This window comes from Panthera onca, chromosome D3 (genome assembly GCF_046562875.1).
Source record: "Panthera onca isolate mPanOnc1 chromosome D3, mPanOnc1 haplotype 2, whole genome shotgun sequence".
Taxonomy (NCBI): Eukaryota; Metazoa; Chordata; class Mammalia; order Carnivora; family Felidae; genus Panthera; species Panthera onca.
The window spans coordinates 5,207,133-5,226,478 of record NC_138350.1 but is presented as its reverse complement, the minus strand read 5'-3'; the positions used below and the strand labels follow the sequence as shown (position 1 = coordinate 5,226,478).

The following is a 19,346-nucleotide window of genomic DNA, read 5'->3' as shown; positions in this document are numbered from 1 at the left end:
CCTGTGTGTCTTTCTGTTTGGGTGTTTGTTTGTTTGTTTGTTTATTTTTTACAAAGCAGAGACAGGAAAATGGTTACACAGCAGGGGCGCCTGGCCAGCCTTCATCGGTAAAGCACACAACTCTCGATCTCAGGGTTGTGGGTTCAAGCCCCATGTTGGGTGCAGAGGTTACTTGAAAATATTCTTTTAAAAGAGGTTAGACAGCAGTATGTGTGTGTTTTGGTGAATGTCCTAGGGGATGGTTTATTTGTATAATGGGGGTCACAGGTGCTAGATAAGATTAAAAGCTAATGCATGTCGAGTCCTCCCTTAGGGACAGGCACCTGGCACTTAGTAAGCATAGGTCTTTAGCTGCTGTACTTGTCATTATTACTGTTTCTAATGTAGGAGATTCGGTTCTCAGGAGGAGTCTGTCATCAACTGTGCCCGTCTTGTGCCGGAAGTTGCTCCCACCAGATCTCTGTCCCCACCATGCACTCCACCAGCTGCCCTCTGTCAGCTGTTGGTTCCCTTCCTCTCCGGGCACTAGGGGCGGATGGGGACAGTGGATAGAGTCCTTGGGTTTTTTTTTTTTTTTTTTTAATTTGTATTCATTTATTTTTTAAATATTTTTTATTTGTATTCACTTATTTTAAAAATATTTATCTTGTTTTTTCTTTGTATTTATTTATTTTTTTAATTTTTAACATTTATTTTTGAGACAGAGAGAGACAGAGCATGAACACGGGAGGGGCAGAGAGAGAGGGAGACACAGACTCTGAAATAGGCTCCAGGCTCTGAGCGGTCAGCACCAGAGCCCGACGCGGGGCTCGAACTCACGGATCATGAGATCGTGACCTGAGCTGAAGTCGGCCGCTTAACCGACTGAGCCACCCAGGCGCCCCTGTATTTATTTATTTATTTATTTTTTTTTTTTTAAATTTTTTTTTTCAACGTTTTTTATTTATTTTTGGGACAGAGAGAGACAGAGCATGAACGGGGGAGGGGCAGAGAGAGGGAGACACAGAAGCGGAAACAGGCTCCAGGCTCCGAGCCGTCGGCCCAGAGCCTGACGCGGGGCTCGAACTCACGGACCGCGAGATCGTGACCTGAGCTGAAGTCGGACGCTTAACCGACTGCGCCACCCAGGCGCCCCTATTTTTAAAATATTTATTTTTTATTTGTATTCATTTATTTTATTTTTTTCTTTTTTTCAACGTTTTTTTTATTTTTATTTTTGGGACAGAGAGAGACCGAGCATGAACAGGGGAGGGGCAGAGAGAGAGGGAGACACAGAATCGGAAACAGGCTCCAGGCTCCGAGCCATCAGCCCAGAGCCTGACGTGGGGCTCGAACTCACGGACCGCGAGATCGTGACCTGGCTGAAGTCGGACGCTTAACCGACTGCGCCACCCAGGCGCCCCTGTATTCATTTATTTTTAAAATATTTGTCTTTTTTATTTGTATTCATTTTCAAAATATTTACTTTATTTGTATTCATTTATTTTTTGAATATTTATTTATTTTTAATTAATTTTGGTTTACGAGCCAGAGGTTTGGTGCCAGCACCAGCTTTAAGTGTTTGTCAGCCTGTCCCCCTGCACAAATCCCTTTCCTTCTCTGAAGCTTGCCCGTCATGTGAGAACAGCCTCTGCCCCCCTGACACGCAGGGGGGTCCTGAGGATTCAGGCGCCGTGGATTATGTCTTCGCCTCAGAGGGGACAGAATGGTCTGGTGGCCAAGTGCACTCAGCCCTGGAACGGAACCTCTGTTTCCACCCACTTCGCAGCTGTGTGTCCTCGGGCGGGTGACAGCTTTGCGCGCCCGGCACAGGGCGGTGCTGGTGTGTGTGTGATTGAGAGGGTTGAGTTCGTGCAAGAAACGCTGTGGAGCACTGCCTGTCATTGATGTTTGCTGTTCGGATTAAAACTTGGCGTTGTTTCTACCATTTGCTGTTCACGAGCGCCCAGAACTGATGGTGAAGAGCCTCGGCTCTCTGATAGTTGCTGTATTGATTTGTTTTTTAAAAATATTTTTTAAGTTTATTGAGAGAGCACAGGTGGAGGGGGGGGAGCAGAGAGAGAGAATCCTAAACAGGCTCCACGCTGTCAGCACAGAGCCCGATGCAGGGCTCAAATTCACACAATGAGATCATGACCCGAGCTGAAATCGAGAGTCAGATGCTCAGCCGACTGAGCCACCCAGGTGCCCCTCTGGTCATATTTCTTTTTTAAAGATGATTGCTACAGTGACCGCTTCTTGTGCCTTGTGAAACCCCAACTTTTCAGCCTGTTCCTCCCTGTGCTGGGTTTGTTGAAGAAAGCCCGCAGTGTGGGAGCAACTGTAGCTGTTTCCTGTGGTCGCACCAGGCCCCAGCTCCAAGAGAAATGCTCCCAGGACTTACCTTCTGGAACTCCCACACCCCAGTGTCTGATTTCACCAAGAGCTGGTAATATCTGAGCACTCTTTTAACTGTCACCTTTTTTTTTTTTAATGTTTATTTTTGAGAGAGCGCTCTAGCAGGGGATGAGGGGAGAGAGAGGGGGACAGAGGATCCGAAGCGGACTCTGCACTGACAGCACAGAACCCAACGCGGGGCTCGAACTCACAAACCTCAAGATCATGTGAAGTCAGATGCTTAACTGACTGAGCCACCCAGGCTCCCCGAAGGCTGTTTTAACTTGACATTGCTTTTTCTCTTTCTTTTTTTAAATGTTCATTTATTTTGGGGGGGAGGGGCAGAGAGAGAGGGAGACAGGATCCGAAGAGGGCTCTGCGCTGACAGCAGTGTGTCCAACCCAGGGCCTGAACTCACAAACCATGAGATTGTGACCTGAGCCGAAGTTGGATGCTTAACTGAGCCACTCAGGCTCTCCGACATTTCTTTTTGAGTGGGTTTTCTTGCCTTATCTATCCTCGAGAGGGAGAAAGGGGCAGCTAAGCGTTGATACAGGGGGACCCCCAAGTCTGAAAATGCAGGTGATCCGTTTAAGTAGGCTTTACTGACAGCAGCACACAATGATCTGTCTGCTTCTAGACTTTATGGTCATCCTGCAGCCGGGAGATCGGGAAACCAAGGCAGGAATGAGTCAGGTGTAGGGGAGTTGGCTGCCATTGCTGGGACTCAGGATGTAAGGCTGGTGCCTCGGAGGATGGACTTTAAATGTCATTCCCAGGAGTGGAGCCTGCTCCACAGTCCTGCAAAAGACACAGCCCTGCGCCCCCCCCCCCCGCCACACACACACTCTGCTTTGTGACCTCACCGCCCCTGGGTGTGGTCTCCGCACAGCCTCTGCGTGGGGTGCAGACGGACGGCAGGATGCAGATTTGTTTCCCCAGCTGGTTCTCCCCTCCAAGGTGCAGAAACCTTTCCCCTCCCTCCCTCCATGAAGACAACAGCACCCAGTGAGGACTGCAGCAAATCTGGGGGTAGCAGTCAGGAGCCCCTGATGGAAGGAAGGCTCTGCCGAGATAGCATTCTGGACGGGACTCAGCGTGGCCAGCGTTTCTCAGGAGGCAGAGTGGGCGGAGTCTGGGTTGTGGAGTTTGTGTCTGGGTTCAGGTCCGACTTCCGCCACTTGTGAGCTGGGGCCCCGGACGAGCCCCTCAGCCCTAGGGTGCTGTAACCTTGGGTGGCCCACGGGAATGACAATACCCATCGCACAGGGGTGCGGTGAGGCAGCGCGCATAAGGTCCTCAAAACGGTGCAGGCGAGATGCGCATTCATCGTTCGCATTAGTGCTGCTTGGAGAGGCAGCGTACGTTTCACTTTGCAGATAGGAACCTAGGCCTTAGAATCAGGCCTTCACCTGCATCTGGGGCAGCCACTTCCTAGCGACGTGGCCTCGCGGAAGGTACTTTCACCTTTTGGAGTTTCACTTTCCAAATCTGTAAACCGGGGGCGGGGGGGGGGGGGGGGGAGTTAGTGCCGGTCCCCACCTCCCCGGGTTGTTACAGGAGTAAACGAGGTAATCCATTCAGCAGGCAAAACATTCAGCAAGGCAGGGTTCCTTACCAGGACGCCAGGCTCACAGGGGACGTCCAGCAGGCTCATTAGCTTCCCTGTTCCCTGCACTGTATTTCACCGAATCCTACGTGCATTTTCCCCTCACGTTTTAACATCTTTGAAATCAGGATGAGCCTTGAAATCAATAGCATCTTAATGTTACGATTTGTTCAGTTTTCCCAGCAGCAGTTGTTGAAGAGACTGTCTTTTCCCACTGTGTATTCTTGCCTCCTTTGTCATAGATCAGTTGATCCTAGATCAATATAAGTGTGGGCTTATTTCTGGGCTATTCCATTCTATTGATCTGTGCGTCTGTTTTTTTGTGCCGGCACCATACTGTTTGGACTACTGCAGCTTGGTGGTGTATCTTGAAATCTGGGATGGTGATACCTCCAGCTTTGTTCTTCTTTCTCGAGATGCTTTGGTTGTCTTGGGAACTTTTGTCAAAAATAATAATTTGCGGCATTCTTTTTCTCTCATAGCGACACACAAAATGCTGGTGTGTCAGAGTCACTGCAATATATCTGCACCGTATATATACCACCATCTGCAATATGCATATACGTACATACATACAATTCACAGATCTGGCACGTGAGGGTCTGAACGGTTAAAGCCCCTCACATAAGACCACTCTAAAACACTCCAAGAAAGTATAAAAGTCGTTTTACTTTGATACAAAATCATGTAAAATCATGTAAAGTCACGTGAAGCAAAATCGAATATTCACTACATATCCATGAAATCACTGGAATGTCATTACCATTTTTTCCTGCGTTCTCTCCTCCCCTCTCCCTGTGGGCTCATGCATTTTTGCCGCTACCACACGGTAGAGACGAGGGTCACCTGCGGGACCAGACAAGTGGAAGGCGCATGCGCACGCTGGAGGCCCCCCCCCCTCCCACCACCCCCCCCCCCCCCCAGCGAGGCTGAATGGAGCAGGAATTAGGTCTTGTTTTGCTTTCCTTCTCCTGTCTTGCCCAGGCCAAGCGCCCAGGGGTGTCCAGTTCTGCAGCCTGGCAGACAGTGATCATGAGAGCGCCTCCCCTCCTTCCTCCTTGGTGGCTTTCAGGGGAAACAAATGAGCGAGGACGGTGCATATACGTGGCACCGAGAGATGTGTTTGGCGCGTTGCCTTGTTGAGTCCGAGACCCTCTGCCTTAGTCGTGGCCTTAGAGCTGTGTCTACTTCCCTGATCGGAAAAAGAACCTGTGTGAAGAGAGGGAGGGGTCAAGGGCACACGGAGAATGAGACGAGGGGTGCAGAACCCCGAAGCATCTGTAAGAGGCTCTTGCGGGTCACGGACTCACGAGGGGCAGACACTGTCTAGGGCTTTCCTTCCGTCAGCTCACTTCACACTCAAAACAGCTCGATGAGCTGCGTACCATCAACGTCCCCATCTTATAGATTAGCACACCGAGGCCCTGCAAGGTTCAGTGACAGGCCCAAGGTCACACGGTAAGTTGTGGAACCAGGACTTGGAGGACCCAGAGCCCACTCAACCCCTGCGCTGTGCCGAAAGATGGTGTCCGACACCTTTTTCAATTTCAGGAGGTTTATCGTGGAGGAAACATGCGCGCGACCTCCAGTTATAAGACGGATCTTTGCAATGAATAACGATGGGCATGTAAATGCTCAGATGAAACACAGAGATACCCCCCGAGACACGAATACCAAGCGTTCAGTGTCTCCCCCCTCATATGCAAAGCTTTGAAAAGGAAGCATGCTGTCTGGGGGTTGAGTGCAACGCTCAGTCTCAGCGCTTGCTAGGCTCAGCTATGAGAGAGACCCAGAGCTGGCTGGTGGGTTGGAAAGGCAGTGACAGGAATGCGGCCTCGTGCTTCTTGTCAAAGATAAACCCCTTAGGACCGTGAGCCGCTCTGCTAGCGATGGCTGGGGCAGGCCCTGGACGCGTGTTCGGGTACAGGCGTTAGGGCTCAGTCACTCTCCCCTGAACCTGGACGCACTGCCCACCCCCACCGGTACCCAGTCTCAGGAAGTGACACCATCCCCCGCCTCGTCATTCACGCCCGGGAACCTGGGAGTTGTTCTCAGCTCCTCCCCCCCATCTGCTACATGTTAGTCATCATGCCCCAAATATGTTCCTAATCCCAACACTTCTCCTCTCCTCCACTGCCACCCCCCAGTCCAACAGCCTTCCCGCCACCCCCTAGAACACACTCACGCGGCAGCCAGAGTGACCGTGTCACTATACAGAGCTAAGTCATTCTGCAGCTGAAACCTTTCCATGGCTCCCCATTGTTCTCAGGATAAAGACAAATGTCCTTCTTAGCATGACCTACTTCCTCAGAAAGTCATTCATTCGTTCGTTCGTTCGTTCATTCAATGAGCTGGTCTGACCACGAAATTGTGGCCTCGTGCTCATTAGACATATGACCTCAGGTTGGCTTTTTTTTCTTTCTTTTTTTTTTTTTTTGCCCATCTCAGGCTCAAACTCTCTAAGGGGCCCAAAGAACTTTCCTAGAAGAGGCACAAAGAAACCAGCAGTTTATGCCCCCCGGAAGCCTTATCTACATGGGCTGTCCAGACAATAAAAGTGCTAAAAAAACACCTTCAGAAATGACACCTAGTGTGGAATGGAGATGCTCTTCCGTTTTATTACTTCGCCTCAGGAGAGGCTTCCCTGGGAAAGAAACACACCCCTAGGCCCTGCTTTGACTCTGCCCCCACACCTCCTCCATCAGGCAGCCAGATGAGCTTTTACAGGTAAATGTGGTCCCGTTGCCCCCCTGCTTAAAACCCTCCATGTCTTAGCGAAGTTCTCAGAGTGAAATTCAAACTCCTTAGTGGGACCCTCGCCATCCCCCCCCGCCCCCCGCCACTACCACCACTAATCTCCAGCCTCCCCTCCATTCACCTCCTGCCTTGCCTTTATGCATGCTGTTCCCTCTGCCAAGAATGCTTTTCTCTCGGTCTTCATGGTCTTTCAGGGCCCAGTTTGAATGTCACCTCCTCATGAAAGCCTTCCAGGACTCCCCAAAGTGTAACCCCGCTCATGTCTGTAAGATGTCCCTTCTTTAAATCTTTTCAGTCACCCCTTTAACGTGTGCAATTTGTTTCTTGCCAGGACCCTGGCAAATGTCCCCCCCCACCCCATCACTCATCAACATTAAGTGCCTGGCCCCCATAGGCATTTAAGTTTGAGATCCCTGACTGAGGCTGTTTCTCAGTTTCTGTCCAAGAGATCGGGGGCAGGTAACTGTCTCCAGGCCAGACATTCCCAGGACAGCCAAGGCAAACGGGCTGTTTGCTTCATGGAGGGGTGGGAGAAAGCCGTGCCTCGTTGTACCGGCACCTGGTGACCGAGAAGGCACCTCTCGAGGTGTGGTTCAAGGGTTCTCCACATCAGAGCTGCCTAGGGGATTTATCAGAAATCCAGACTTCTGGGCTTCATCCTAGACTTGATTTCTGAGAATCTGAATTTTAAACAAGTACCACACACACTATGGTTTGAGGCTTAGCACCCGGAGAAATGACGGATTAACAAGGGAGCATAAACATGAGGGGAGTATTCAAAGGAAACTACATTATGTGGCCCAATGCTGGGAGACACAGGGTCCTCCAAAGTTGGAAGTAAGAGAAGTAATGAATCAGGCCACCCTCCTTTTTTTAAGTAAACTCTGCACTCAACGTGGGGCTCGAACTCACATCCCCAAGATCAAGAGTTGCACGCTCTATCAACTAAGCCATCCAGGCACCCCGTGAGTCCCCCTTACACCCTAATAAGTATTATTTGTAGTATTATTATATCATAGGGAGGCAGCAGTGTAGCATCTGAACTTCCTTGGGTTCAAATCCTGACTTCGCTGTTTACTATCTGTGTGACTTCAGGCAAATTACCGTATCTCTCTGTATCTATTTTACCACGTGCAGAATGGGGATAATGACAGTTCCTACCTCCTAAGGTCACTGTGAAAAGTCAATGAATTAATGTATGTTAAGTGCTTAGACTGCTGTCTAACAGATATTATAATACTTCTCTGAATTTTCCTATCAGCTGCAGTACCACCAACAGGACAGCAGGACCTCTCCACCCTGGGTAGCTGGCCAGCCTCCTCGGGCCCCCACTCCTTCCTTTGGCAATGATTCGGTGGCAATGGGGCAGCAGGGTAACTTACAACTTCCTTATGATGGTCTTCTCCTCCTTGTTACTTCTGGCATTGCTGGGCCTGGTGACAAGGGTATCTTTTTCTCTTCGTCCTCCTGAGCCTTCTCTTGGTGGAATCAGACCACTGGGGAAAAGGGGCCAAATAAATGGGTTGTTTTATGGCAGACCTTCTGTTGCTGCAGCTCTGAAAGTGAAGGGTCTTAATAATAATTATTATATTAGTAATAACTGAAAGCTAGAGTCAGAGAGATTCTGCTTCCAATCATGAGACTCTTCCTCCCAGGTTTCCAATGCCGATCCTCTTCTTTCTTTCTCTTGTCCAACTGCATTGGCTAGCACTTCAACTTTCTCCAGTCTCTAGGAATATGACCACATACCAATTCTGTAACTGAAGCCTTGATTTTCTAATCAATAAAGTGAGAATAATAAGAGTAACTGCCATCTAGGATTGAGTGACTAAGTGAGATCTTACACAGCACCTGACATTCACTCAACAAATATTTATTAAGCCACATCCTGTGCCAAAGCACTGTAGCAGTGAACAAAACAGACAAAATTATCTCCTATCATGCAATTCGTATTTTTCCACTGGGGAAGGAAGGAGTCAATAAATAAATAAATAAATAAATAAAGTAAAAAATATATAGTAAGTCAAATGGTAACAAGAGCTAAATTGATATTGACTGATAAGATATTGAGGTCGGTTGACTCAAAGAGGACCAGAGTATTTCCCTGGACCTGATGTACAGAAGCTGGAAGAAAGCTGTTCTCTCTCACTTGGTCAACTGGGATCGCCAGCAGCCATGTTTCCTAAGATTCCTAGCAGGTGTGTCTACAACACAAGATAATGAGGCCAACAAACAAAGAGAAGCAAGGAGGAGAGAAAGAGACACCAAGTCCCTGGCTCCAACCCTGAGGCCTTAACTGCAGTTTTTTCTTTATTTCTCAAGGCAATCCCAAGATCGTTTCCAACTCTGTGGGTCAGTAAATTCTCTTTTGTACTTAAGCTAGTTTGAATTGGATTTCTGTCACTTGCAACAAAAAGAAACCTGACCACAATGCAATATTTCAAAAAAATTTTAGTTTTAATTTTTTTAAGTTTATTTGTTTATTTTGAGAGAGAGAAAGGAGGGAGGGGGGAAGAGAGAGAGGAGAGGGAGAGAGAGAGACAGAGAGAGACAGAGAGAGACAGAGAGAGAGAGAGAGAGAGAGAGAGAGAGAATCCCAAGCAGGTTCCTCACTGTCAGCACGGAGCCAGACACAGGGCTCAATCTCATGAACTGTGAGATTATGACTTGTGCCAAAGTCAAGAGTCAGAGGCTTAACTGACTGAGCCACCCAGACACCTCCCAAATTTTTAACTTTTTTTATGTTAGAGAGAGAGAGGGCACGTGTGTACATGCAAGCAGGGGAGGGGCAGAGGGAGGGAGACAGAATCTCAAGCAGACTCCAGCCAAATGCAGGGCTTGATCCCACAACCCTGGGATCATGACCTGAGCTAAAATCAAGAGACAGACACTCAACTGACTGAGCCACCCAGGCACCCCACAACACAATATTTCAATGGCATAGCTCGTTGTATCCACCTAGGTGTTTTGCTGTGGCACCTGCTGGCAAATTTAAGCGTGTGGTGTTTCCTCCTCCCTACAGATTGAATTGTGTCTCCCAGAATTCATATGGAAGCCCTAAGCCCCAGTGTAATGGTATTTGGAGATGACGCCTTTGGGAGACAACCAGGTTTAGACGAGGTCATGGAGGGGGGACATGGTTGGATCAGAGCCCTTGTAAGAGGAGACATCTGAGGGCTTGCTCTCTCTGCCATGTGCAAGAAGCCAGGAAGAGTCAGAACTGACCATACTGGCACCCTGATCTTGGACTTCTACCCACCAGAATTATGAGAAAATATTCCTACTGTTTAAACCACCCGGTCTATGGTATTTTGTTATGGCGACCCAGCTGACTAAGACACCTCTTTAGGTATGAATGTCACAGGGCAGGATTCATCCTTCTCTGTCCTTTGCAAAGAGTGAGCTCTTATTACTTGACATTATTATTTCTATATTTACCTTAGTATTAATATTAATACATTATTAATTTATTATTAATAAAATCCCCCCTTCCATCATCTCTTGTTGCATAACGCCCCAAAACACAGTGATTGGAAACAAGGAAGATTTAGGATTTCTTACGATGACTCCATTTTTATGGTTGGCTTGATGGGTCATCCAGACACAGCTGGGGCACCTCACTTCTCCTTTGTGTGACCTCTCCGTGGGACTTCCTTGAGCTTCCTCACAGAACTATGGTCTCAAGCATTCCACAAGGATAAAAATGGAAGCTGCGAGGTCTCCCGGCACCCTCACCGCAGAAGCCACACAGCATCACTTCCACTACATTCCACCGGTCAAGGCAAGTCACCGGGCTGCCCAGACTGAAGGAAAGGGGAAACAGACTCTACCTCTAGAGGCTGGAAAAGTCTCATTGCCAAAGGCATGCAGGATGGGAAAAATCGTGGCCATCTTTGGAAGCCTCCCACCACTGCCTCAATTCAAAACTATCATTAGGGGCGCCTGGGTGGCTCAGTGGGTCAAGCGCCCGACTCTCGACCTCAGCTCAGGTCTTGATCTCACGGTCATGAGTTCGAGCCCCGCGTTGGGCTCCGCATTGGGCGTGAAGCCTAGTTAAAAACCAAACAAAACAAACAAAACCACTAGAGCTTGGAACTCCAAACTGATGCGGTTGCTAGGAGAACACCTCAGCTGGCATGCCAGTTTCTCCCGAATGTAGGACCCGCGTGAGTAAGCAGAGTCCTGCTGTCTACTGGCCTATACCAGACGGGACGTGCACAGCTACCGTTCTCTGGGAATTCGGACCTGGAAATAAGGTGTGTCTCTTTATTCGCTAACAAGCTGCTCCAGCGCCAGCCGTTCCGCCATTCCCACATCTAACTACGTGTGTCTGAAGGACTTCTTAAATGAGACGAAGACAGGTCTTTCCATTAACACGGTTCCAACCTCAGCAGAAGGAAGAAAATTAAGTTCCTGTTGCCAGAACTCGGGCCTTCTGGATGTGGCTCGCTACAACTTTTTTTTTTTTTGTTTTTTTTTTACTGTACCGCTGACGTCTTAATGAGTCTACCTTAAGCAAATTCAAACGTAATGCCGCGGGGCGGGGGGTAAAGCAGAAGAGTGGTGTCACTTGGACTTTGCCTTGTTTTGAACCAGCCTATGTTCTTACTTGTAAACGTGGCCAAGAATTAAAAGCACGGGCTCTGATAATCACACTGTCTGAGGTCATGTCTTACTGTAGCCACCACGAGCCGTGGGACTTCGGCAGGTATTGACCTCCCTGGACCTTAGAACACCTTGCGGGTAACATTACCGTAACTCACCTTGCTGTGAATACTAATGGACCTGATGCTTCGAATACACCTGGCAGAGTCCTGGCACGTGTAATATTTATACATTGATAAGTATCAGCTGGTGCTGAGTCGTTCATTCTCTTTGTCTTTCCCTCTTCTGCCTTTAAGAGAACCTGTGTTGTTCAACTCAACGGTTTCTCAGAGTTATTCGACCACAGAGCCCCCTTTTCTAGAAGTGACGGCATGAAAGAAAATATTTTGGGAAACAGGATGCAGATGGATATAGCAAAGTCCAAACCCGGCATGTTAACAGCTTCTTATTGCCTCTCTTGCTTGTCCTACAATCTTTTCCCTACATGTGTTATTGTGATCTTTTTTTTTTTTTTTAGATTTTATCTTTAAGTAATCTCCATATCCAACATGGGACCTGAACTCACAACCTGAGATCAAGAGTCACACGTTCTACCCACTGAGCCAGCCAGGTGCCCCTATTATGATCTTTCATAACTTTTAATTTTTATATAATTTCAAACTTACAGAAAAATTGTAAAATCAGTATGAAGATTTCCTATATGCCCTTTATCCAAATCTCCCAATTGTTCATCTATGTCTCTATCTACCTACCTGCCTATCCATCCATCCATCCCCACCCACTCACCCATCTACCCATCCATCCACGTATCTGTCTTCTTTCTGAACCACTTGAGAGGAAGCTAGAGACACCTTACCCCCTTATTCCTAAATACTTCGGTGTGTATTTCTGAGGAACGAGGACATTTCTGACATAAACAAGTAGTTCAGCTATCGAGTTACCACACTGATATTTTATTCTACACTTTTTAAAAAATGTAAGCTCTATACGCAACATGGGGTTTGAACTCATGACCTTGAGATCAAGACTTGCATGCTTTACCGAATGAGCCAGCCAGGTGCCCCTCGTGTTGATCTTTTAAAACAGTAAATTGGATCTTGTCATTTCCTTGATTAAAACTTTCCAATGACTTCTCGTTACACTTAACAATAAAACTAGAGCTCCTTCCTGTGGCCCACAGGTGTGGCACACCTCCACCTACGTTACAACTTCCACCATGGGGGGTCTCTTATTGGTCAAGCTGGTTCCCACATCAGGGTCTTAGCACTTCTGCTCCACTTTTGCCCTACCAGTCCTTACATGGTCGGCTACTTCTTGTCATTGACCTCAGAGGGGTCTGAGCTGACCGCGCCATGTAAAACAGGATCCCTCCATTCCCTAGCACTTTGCTTTGCTGTCGTATGTCACCTTGTTTGCTTGTTTTTTTTTTTTTCACGTGTACTCATTTTTGAGAGACAGAATCTGAGTGGGGGAGGGGTAGAGAGGGAGGGAGACACAGAATCTAAAGGAGGCTCCAGGCTCCGAGCTCCCAGCACAGAGCCCGACGCGGGGCTTGAACTCACAAACTGGAAGATCGTGACCTGAGCCGAAGTCGGATGCGTAAGTTACTGAGCCACCCAGGCGCCCCTCACCTTGTTTTGAAAGATGTTTTGTTTTGTTTTGTTCATTGACTGATTTTGAGAGAGAGCGAGGAAGCAGGAGAGGGGCAGAGAGAGAATCCTAAGCAGCCTCTGCGCTGTGAGCAGAGTGGGGCTCTAGCTCACTAACTGTGAGATCATGACCTGAGCCGAAATCAAGAGTCAGATGCTTAACCGACCGAGCCACCCAGGCGCCCCGTGTCACCTTGTTTTACATTTTTTAGACCACTTGTCGCCATCATCCTGTGTGTGCATTTCAGATCTCCTTGTTGATTGCTGGTCTTCCCCTAGACTAGCATGGACTTTCTCTGTTTTGTTCACTGCTATTCCCCAGGAATACTAGGTCTTTGAGAAACTGGCCGAGCGAACACAAGAACGAACACATAGCACATCACGGAATTCCAGACGGGGTCTGGTCCTTCAGTGCAGGGGTCCCCACGGCATCAGAGCCCCACCTCTTATAGCACTGCAGCTCTTCCTGCACCAGCAGCAGCTGGGACTTGAGTTTGTTGCGCTCCTGGAGCACATCCCTTAGCTCCTGCAGAGTGAAGCGTGGCCGGTTGGGATCTGTCAGGTCAACCACCATTTTGTCTGGTCCCAGGTTTACCTGTAAGAAAAGATACCGGGTTGCTTATACAGTTTCCCTCATGCACTTGGACGGTTGGGGTCCCTGGGTGCCTCAGTCGGTGAAGCGTCCGACTTCAGCTCAGGTCATGATCTCGTGGTCCGTGGGTTCGAGCCCCGCGTCGGGCTCTGTGCTGACAGGAGCCAGCTTCAGATTCTGTCTCCCTCTCTCTCTGCTCCTCCCCTGCTTGCACTCTCTCTCTCTCTCAAAAAAAAAAAAAAACATTAAAAAATTTTTCTTAAAAAAAAGGAAAAAGATGGACTGTCCACCCCAGAAAGGAAAATTCTGTTTTGTTACTCCCAGGCACCCTATCGGATGAGACGCTGCCTGTTGGAAGTGTTCGGTTGATGGTAAAGAAGCAAAAGTTCTAAGTACCATTCTCCAAGTAAACAGCCAAGGCTCCTTGGAGAATGGCTGATTTCAGGGTTGGAACAGGAAAACTATAAGATGAGCCTGGAACGTTTCCTTGTGGAAGGGAACAAAACGTCAAAATGACAGTTTGAAGGAGATCCCCCTGGTCAGACTGAGAACAATTTGAGTATCAAAACGAGTAATAACAGTAATGGACAGTAACAGTTCACATAAAAAGAGAATTCAGGAGTTCATATTTAAAATTTAAATCAATTAACTAATTAATGGGGACGTGATGGCTAATTTTATGTGTCTAATTTTACTTGTCTGGGCTAAGGGATGCCCAGAAAGCTGGTTAAACATTTCTGGGTGTGTCGGTGAAGGTGTTTCTGGGAGATATTAGCATTTGGTTTGATGAGCTGAGTAAAGCAGCTGGGGGGCGGGGCGGGCATCATCCAATCCACTGAGGGCCTGAGGGCCCACATGGAAGGAAAGGGGGAAAGAGGGTGAATTTGAGCTCCCTCAGTTGATACAGGACATCCCTTCTTCTCTTGTCCTCAGACATTGACACTCCTGGTTCTTGGGGTTTGGGATCCAGACCAGGATTTCCACCATCAGCCCCCCCACCCCCAGTTCACAGGATTCACTGGTTCTCCAGCTTGCAACTTGCAGATTTTAAGTAAGATTTCTCAGCCTCCATAACCGCATGAACCAATTCCTCAAATAACTATCCTCTTTATATTGAGAGCTATTTCTCCTATTGGTTCTGTGTCTCTGGAGAGATCTGATGAGTACAGGAGAGGAGGAGGGGAATTTGTATCTTACAGCAGAAGGCCAAGTAATAAGTGCAGAAGATGACAGAGTTAAAAAAAAAATTATCCGTTTGCAACCAACTTAGTAATAATTGATTCAGGCAAGACTAAGGAATGGATCTAAAACTTTAGGGTGAAAATCTGTTGGGGAATAGAATATTTTGCACAGTTTCAAAGCATCGTCCTACAACAACTTATGAATTACAAAGGGAATAAAGGCACCTTTACAGTGCAGAAATCTCGCAGACACCACGTTAACCAAGTGATGCAAGTTAACATCACCAATAATCACAAACTGAAGCAGGTGCCTCCTGATACATCGCACTGAGAGGCCACAGCATCTCTCCAGTGGTATTCCTGCTAAACTGCGTTATCTTGAATCTAACGATGACGATGGCACATCAAAACAAACCTAAATTGAAGGACGTTCTACGAACAAACTGATATATAATCTTCAAAGATGTCAAGGTTGTAAAACACAAGGAAAAGCTGAGGAACTCTTCAAGATTAAAGAAGCGTGTCAACTAAAGGTACTATGTAACCCTGGACTAGATTCTGCACCAGAAAGAAGATGCTGTAAAGGGCATTATCATGAATTTTGAATAGGGATAGTATATTAGATCTTAGTATTCTATGACCTTTTTCCCCTGAATTTAATCATTTACTGTCACGATGCAATAGTGTGTCTTGTGAGATTTTAGGGTAAAGGGTCCTAATCTTCTACTAATCCTGCAACTAACATAATGTCTGCTCAAATAGTTGAGAAAAACTGTGAGTGAATAAATAATATATATAAATATTACTTTTGTATATGGATATATACATATACATATATGTGTTTTGTGTGTGTATATAAATACTTTGATGTGTATTTTCTTCTTCTTCTGTTGTTGTTGTTGTTGTTTTTTTTTGAGAGAGAGAGTGTGAGCCAGGGAGAGGGGCAGAGTGAAGAGAGAGAGAATCCTAAGTGGGCTCCACACTCAGCACAGAGCCTGAAGCGGGGCTCAATCCCACAACCCTGGATCATGCCCTGAGCTGAAATCAAGAGCTGGACACTCAACCGACTGAGTCACCCAGGCGCCCCTATATCTACTTCTTTATCAAATAAGGTGATCTAGAGGCACCTGGGTGACTCAGTCGGTTAAGCATTGACTCTTGATTTTTGGCTCAGGTCATGATCTCATGGTTCGTGAGTTCAAGCCCCATGTCAGGCTCTGTGGTGACAGACAGTGTGGAGAATGCTTGGGATTCTGTCCCTCTCTCTCTGTCCCTCCCCCACTTGCTCCTGAGATCTCTCTCAAAATAAATAAACTTAAGAAAAAAATAAGGTGATCTAGAGGCAGGTCTAGTAAAATACTGAACAAACACAAAGCTTTAAGATGGGAACTATATTGTTACAGGACTTGAAAATATCTGCGGTTTCCACTGGTGACTGCCACAGGTACTGCTATTATTACTGTGGTCTGTCGTCTATATTTGCAACTGAAGAAAATGACACATTTCAGGTGGAGGTTAATGAAAATGAAAATATAATTTTTTCCCATGCCAGGGCATGGACCTCTTGGATTAGAATCACGATTCCCTTGGGCATCTAAGAACTTCGAGTTAAGAACCCTCAGGTTGAATAATTGATATTGTACAATGGAAGTTTTCAAAGCCATTAAAAGATGAAGAAGCTCTTCATCCCGATTTAACTCAACTTCCATGCTATGTTAAGTGAAAAAACACAAAAGGCAGAGCTGGGTATATATTATAATACCATCTGTATAAAAAAGAAAAAAATATTTTCATATCTGCTTTTGTTTGCATAAAGTACCTCTGGAAGGACACACAAGAAACTGATCATTTTAATTTTTTCCAGGGAGGGTAAGTGGTTGGCTGGGGGTGGAGAGAATTGGGCAGGAAGAGTTTTCAAGGCGAACACTTTTGTTACCTTTCGAACCTTGAACTTCCATCCATTTTATTTATTTATTTGGAGAAAGAGAGAGAGAACAGGGGAGGGGCAGAGAGAGAGGGAGAGAGAGAGAACTCTAAGCAGGTTCCGTGCTGTCGGCACATGACAGCATGTAGCCTGAAGCGGGGTCTGAGCCCCTGAACTGTGAGATCATGACCTGAGCCAAAACCAAGAGCCGGACGCTTAACTGACGGAGCCGCCCAGGCAGCCCTAAACTGAAACTTTTAAAAGGGAAAGGAAAAAACTACCTCGCACCCATTAGGGTGGCTATTGTAAACAGACAAAACAGAAAAGAACAAGTATTGAAAGGAGATGGAATTCTTGTGTACTGCTGTTGGGAATGTAAAATGCTATAGTCACTATGGAAAATCATATGGCAGATCCTTAAAAAATTAAAAACAGAACTATCCCATGATCCAGCAATTACACTTCTTTTTAAAAAAATTTTTAATGTTTATTTATTTTTGAGAGAGAGAGAGAGAGACAGAGTGTGAGTGGGGGAAGGCAGAGAGAGAGAAGGAGGCACGGAATCTGAAGCAGGCTCCAGGCTCCAAGCTGTCAGCGCGGAACCCAACGTGGGGCTCGAACTCATAAACCGTGAGATCATGACCTGAGCCGAAGTCGGACACAACAGAATGAGACACCCAGGTACCCCTATACTTTTTTTTTTTTTTAATGTTTATATATTTGCTTTTGAGAGACAGAGGGAGCGAGAGAGCGAGAGAGCGAGACCTCAAGCACAGGAGCGGGGGAGGGGCAGGGAGAGAGGGAGGCAGAATCCGAAGCAGGCTCCGGGCTCTGAGCCGTCTGCACAGGGCCTGACGCGGGGCTCAGACTCATGAACCGTGAGATCATGACCTGAGCCGAAGTCGGACGCTCAACCGACTGAGCCGGGTCCCCCCAGCAATTCCACTTCTAATTGTATACCGAAAGCAGTGAAAGCAGGGGCTTGAAGAGATATTTGTACATCCACGTTCACAGCAGCATTATTCACCGTAGCCAAAAAGTCGAAGCAAACCAGGCATCCACCAACAGATGCACGGACAAACAAAATATGGTACCTCCACACAACAGACTATTATTCAGCTGTTAAAAGGTGGGGAATTCTGACACCTGCTATACCACGGATGACCCCTGAAGACACTGTGGTCAGTGAAATAAGCCAGTGACAAAAGGAAACACATATTATTTTCTTATATGTAGTAGCCGGAATAGGCAAATTCACAGAGATAGAAAATAGACACGGGGAGGGGGGAAGAAGGAGCTGGTGTTTAACGGAGACAGAGTTTGTTTTGTGAGATGAAAAGAATTCTGCAAGGACAGTGGTGATGGTTACACAACAGCGTGGATATAACTTCAGCGCCACTTCACTGTGCACTTAGAAATGGTTACGATGGTAAATTTTATGTGTACTTTACCACAGTTAAAAGAAAAAGAGGAAGAAGATGTATTTTTATGAACTGCCTAGTGGCGCTAAATATTCATTCTCTCTGCCCCTTTCCCCACTTCTGGGCTTAGGGTTTAAGGTTTGGGAGGAACATGCCATCTCATCTGCTGCCTGATAAAGCTTGTCCGCTGTGCCCACTACAGAAAATCACCCGGCCCCTGGGCAGAGCACACTGTACGTGGTCCGTGTGGGGCTCCCTCCACATCCTTGTTCCTGGAATCGGAGGTGACGGGAACGAGCTCAGAATGTGAGCTGAGCCACCCTGAGCAAGACATTTAACTTCTCTCGAGTCTTCAAAGCCAGGCTACGAATGGTACTCATGATTCTCAGCCACCTTAGATGACGGACACTAAAGCAGAAATGTATCCACAAACACTGTTGTCACTGTGACACGTGAGTAGGTGAAATAAAAGTTTGCCAGAGAAGCGACCGGAAACTTTCACTCTTTTTTCCCCCTGCGAATGTCAGCACCCTGTTCCTGTTGTCCTTTCCCGGCACACTTCTTGGTTTGTGATTCGGGAGGTGTGGGTGTCTTAGCTCTCCCGCTCGATGTGAGCTCTGGGAGGGAAGGCTCCTGTCTAATTTACCTCTGCAGCCCCAGGATCCAGCTCTATGAAGTTGCTCATCAAATGTCATTCCAGCAAATGAGGTCAAATGTCTGCATTTAGTGTGCAGAGGTTGAGACTAGCATCTCTGAGCTCAAACCCTGCCTTCATCTCTTACTCCAAGAAAAGTCACCTGGCAAATCACTTAACTATTCTATGCCTCCATTTCTATAAAATGGATATGCTGATAGAGGATTAAGTGAGATGTCCACTTAGAACAGTTTTGTTTTTTTTCAATTGTGGCTGGAGACCACTAGTAATTCATGGTATTAATTCAATCAATTGCAACAAGAATTTTAAAACTCATAAAAATAGGGGCACCTGGGTGGCTCAGTTGGTTGAGCGACCAACTCTTGATTTGGGCTCAGGTCATAATCTCAGGGTCATGGGAGCAAGCCCTTCATCAGGCTCCAATACTGAGCATGGAGCCTGCTGAAGATTCTCTCTCTTTCATGGGGCACCAGCGTAGCTCAGTCTGTTAAGGGACCAACCTACCCTTGACTTCAGCTCAGGTCATGATCTTGTGGTTCATGAGTTTGAGCCCTGTGTCGGACTCTGTGCTGACAGT

The 19,346-nt window shown here is 47.0% G+C and overlaps 1 protein-coding gene across 3 annotated transcripts in view; it reads right to left on the bottom strand.

Annotated features, from left to right (window-relative positions):
• Positions 1-4,937: 4,937 nt before the first annotated feature.
• The window catches only part of RILPL2 (Rab interacting lysosomal protein like 2), a 36,359-nt gene continuing 21,950 nt past the window's right edge, over positions 4,938-19,346 (bottom strand). For all 3 annotated transcript variants that reach the window (XM_060612144.3, XM_060612145.3, XM_060612143.3), the window contains 3 exons: positions 13,440-13,591; positions 8,125-8,238; positions 4,938-5,194 (listed from right to left, as the gene is read on the bottom strand). In XM_060612144.3, coding sequence (XP_060468127.1) covers positions 5,170-5,194; positions 8,125-8,238; positions 13,440-13,591 — 291 coding nt within the window. In that variant the 3' untranslated portion in view covers positions 4,938-5,169. The remainder of the gene's footprint in view (positions 5,195-8,124; positions 8,239-13,439; positions 13,592-19,346) is intronic.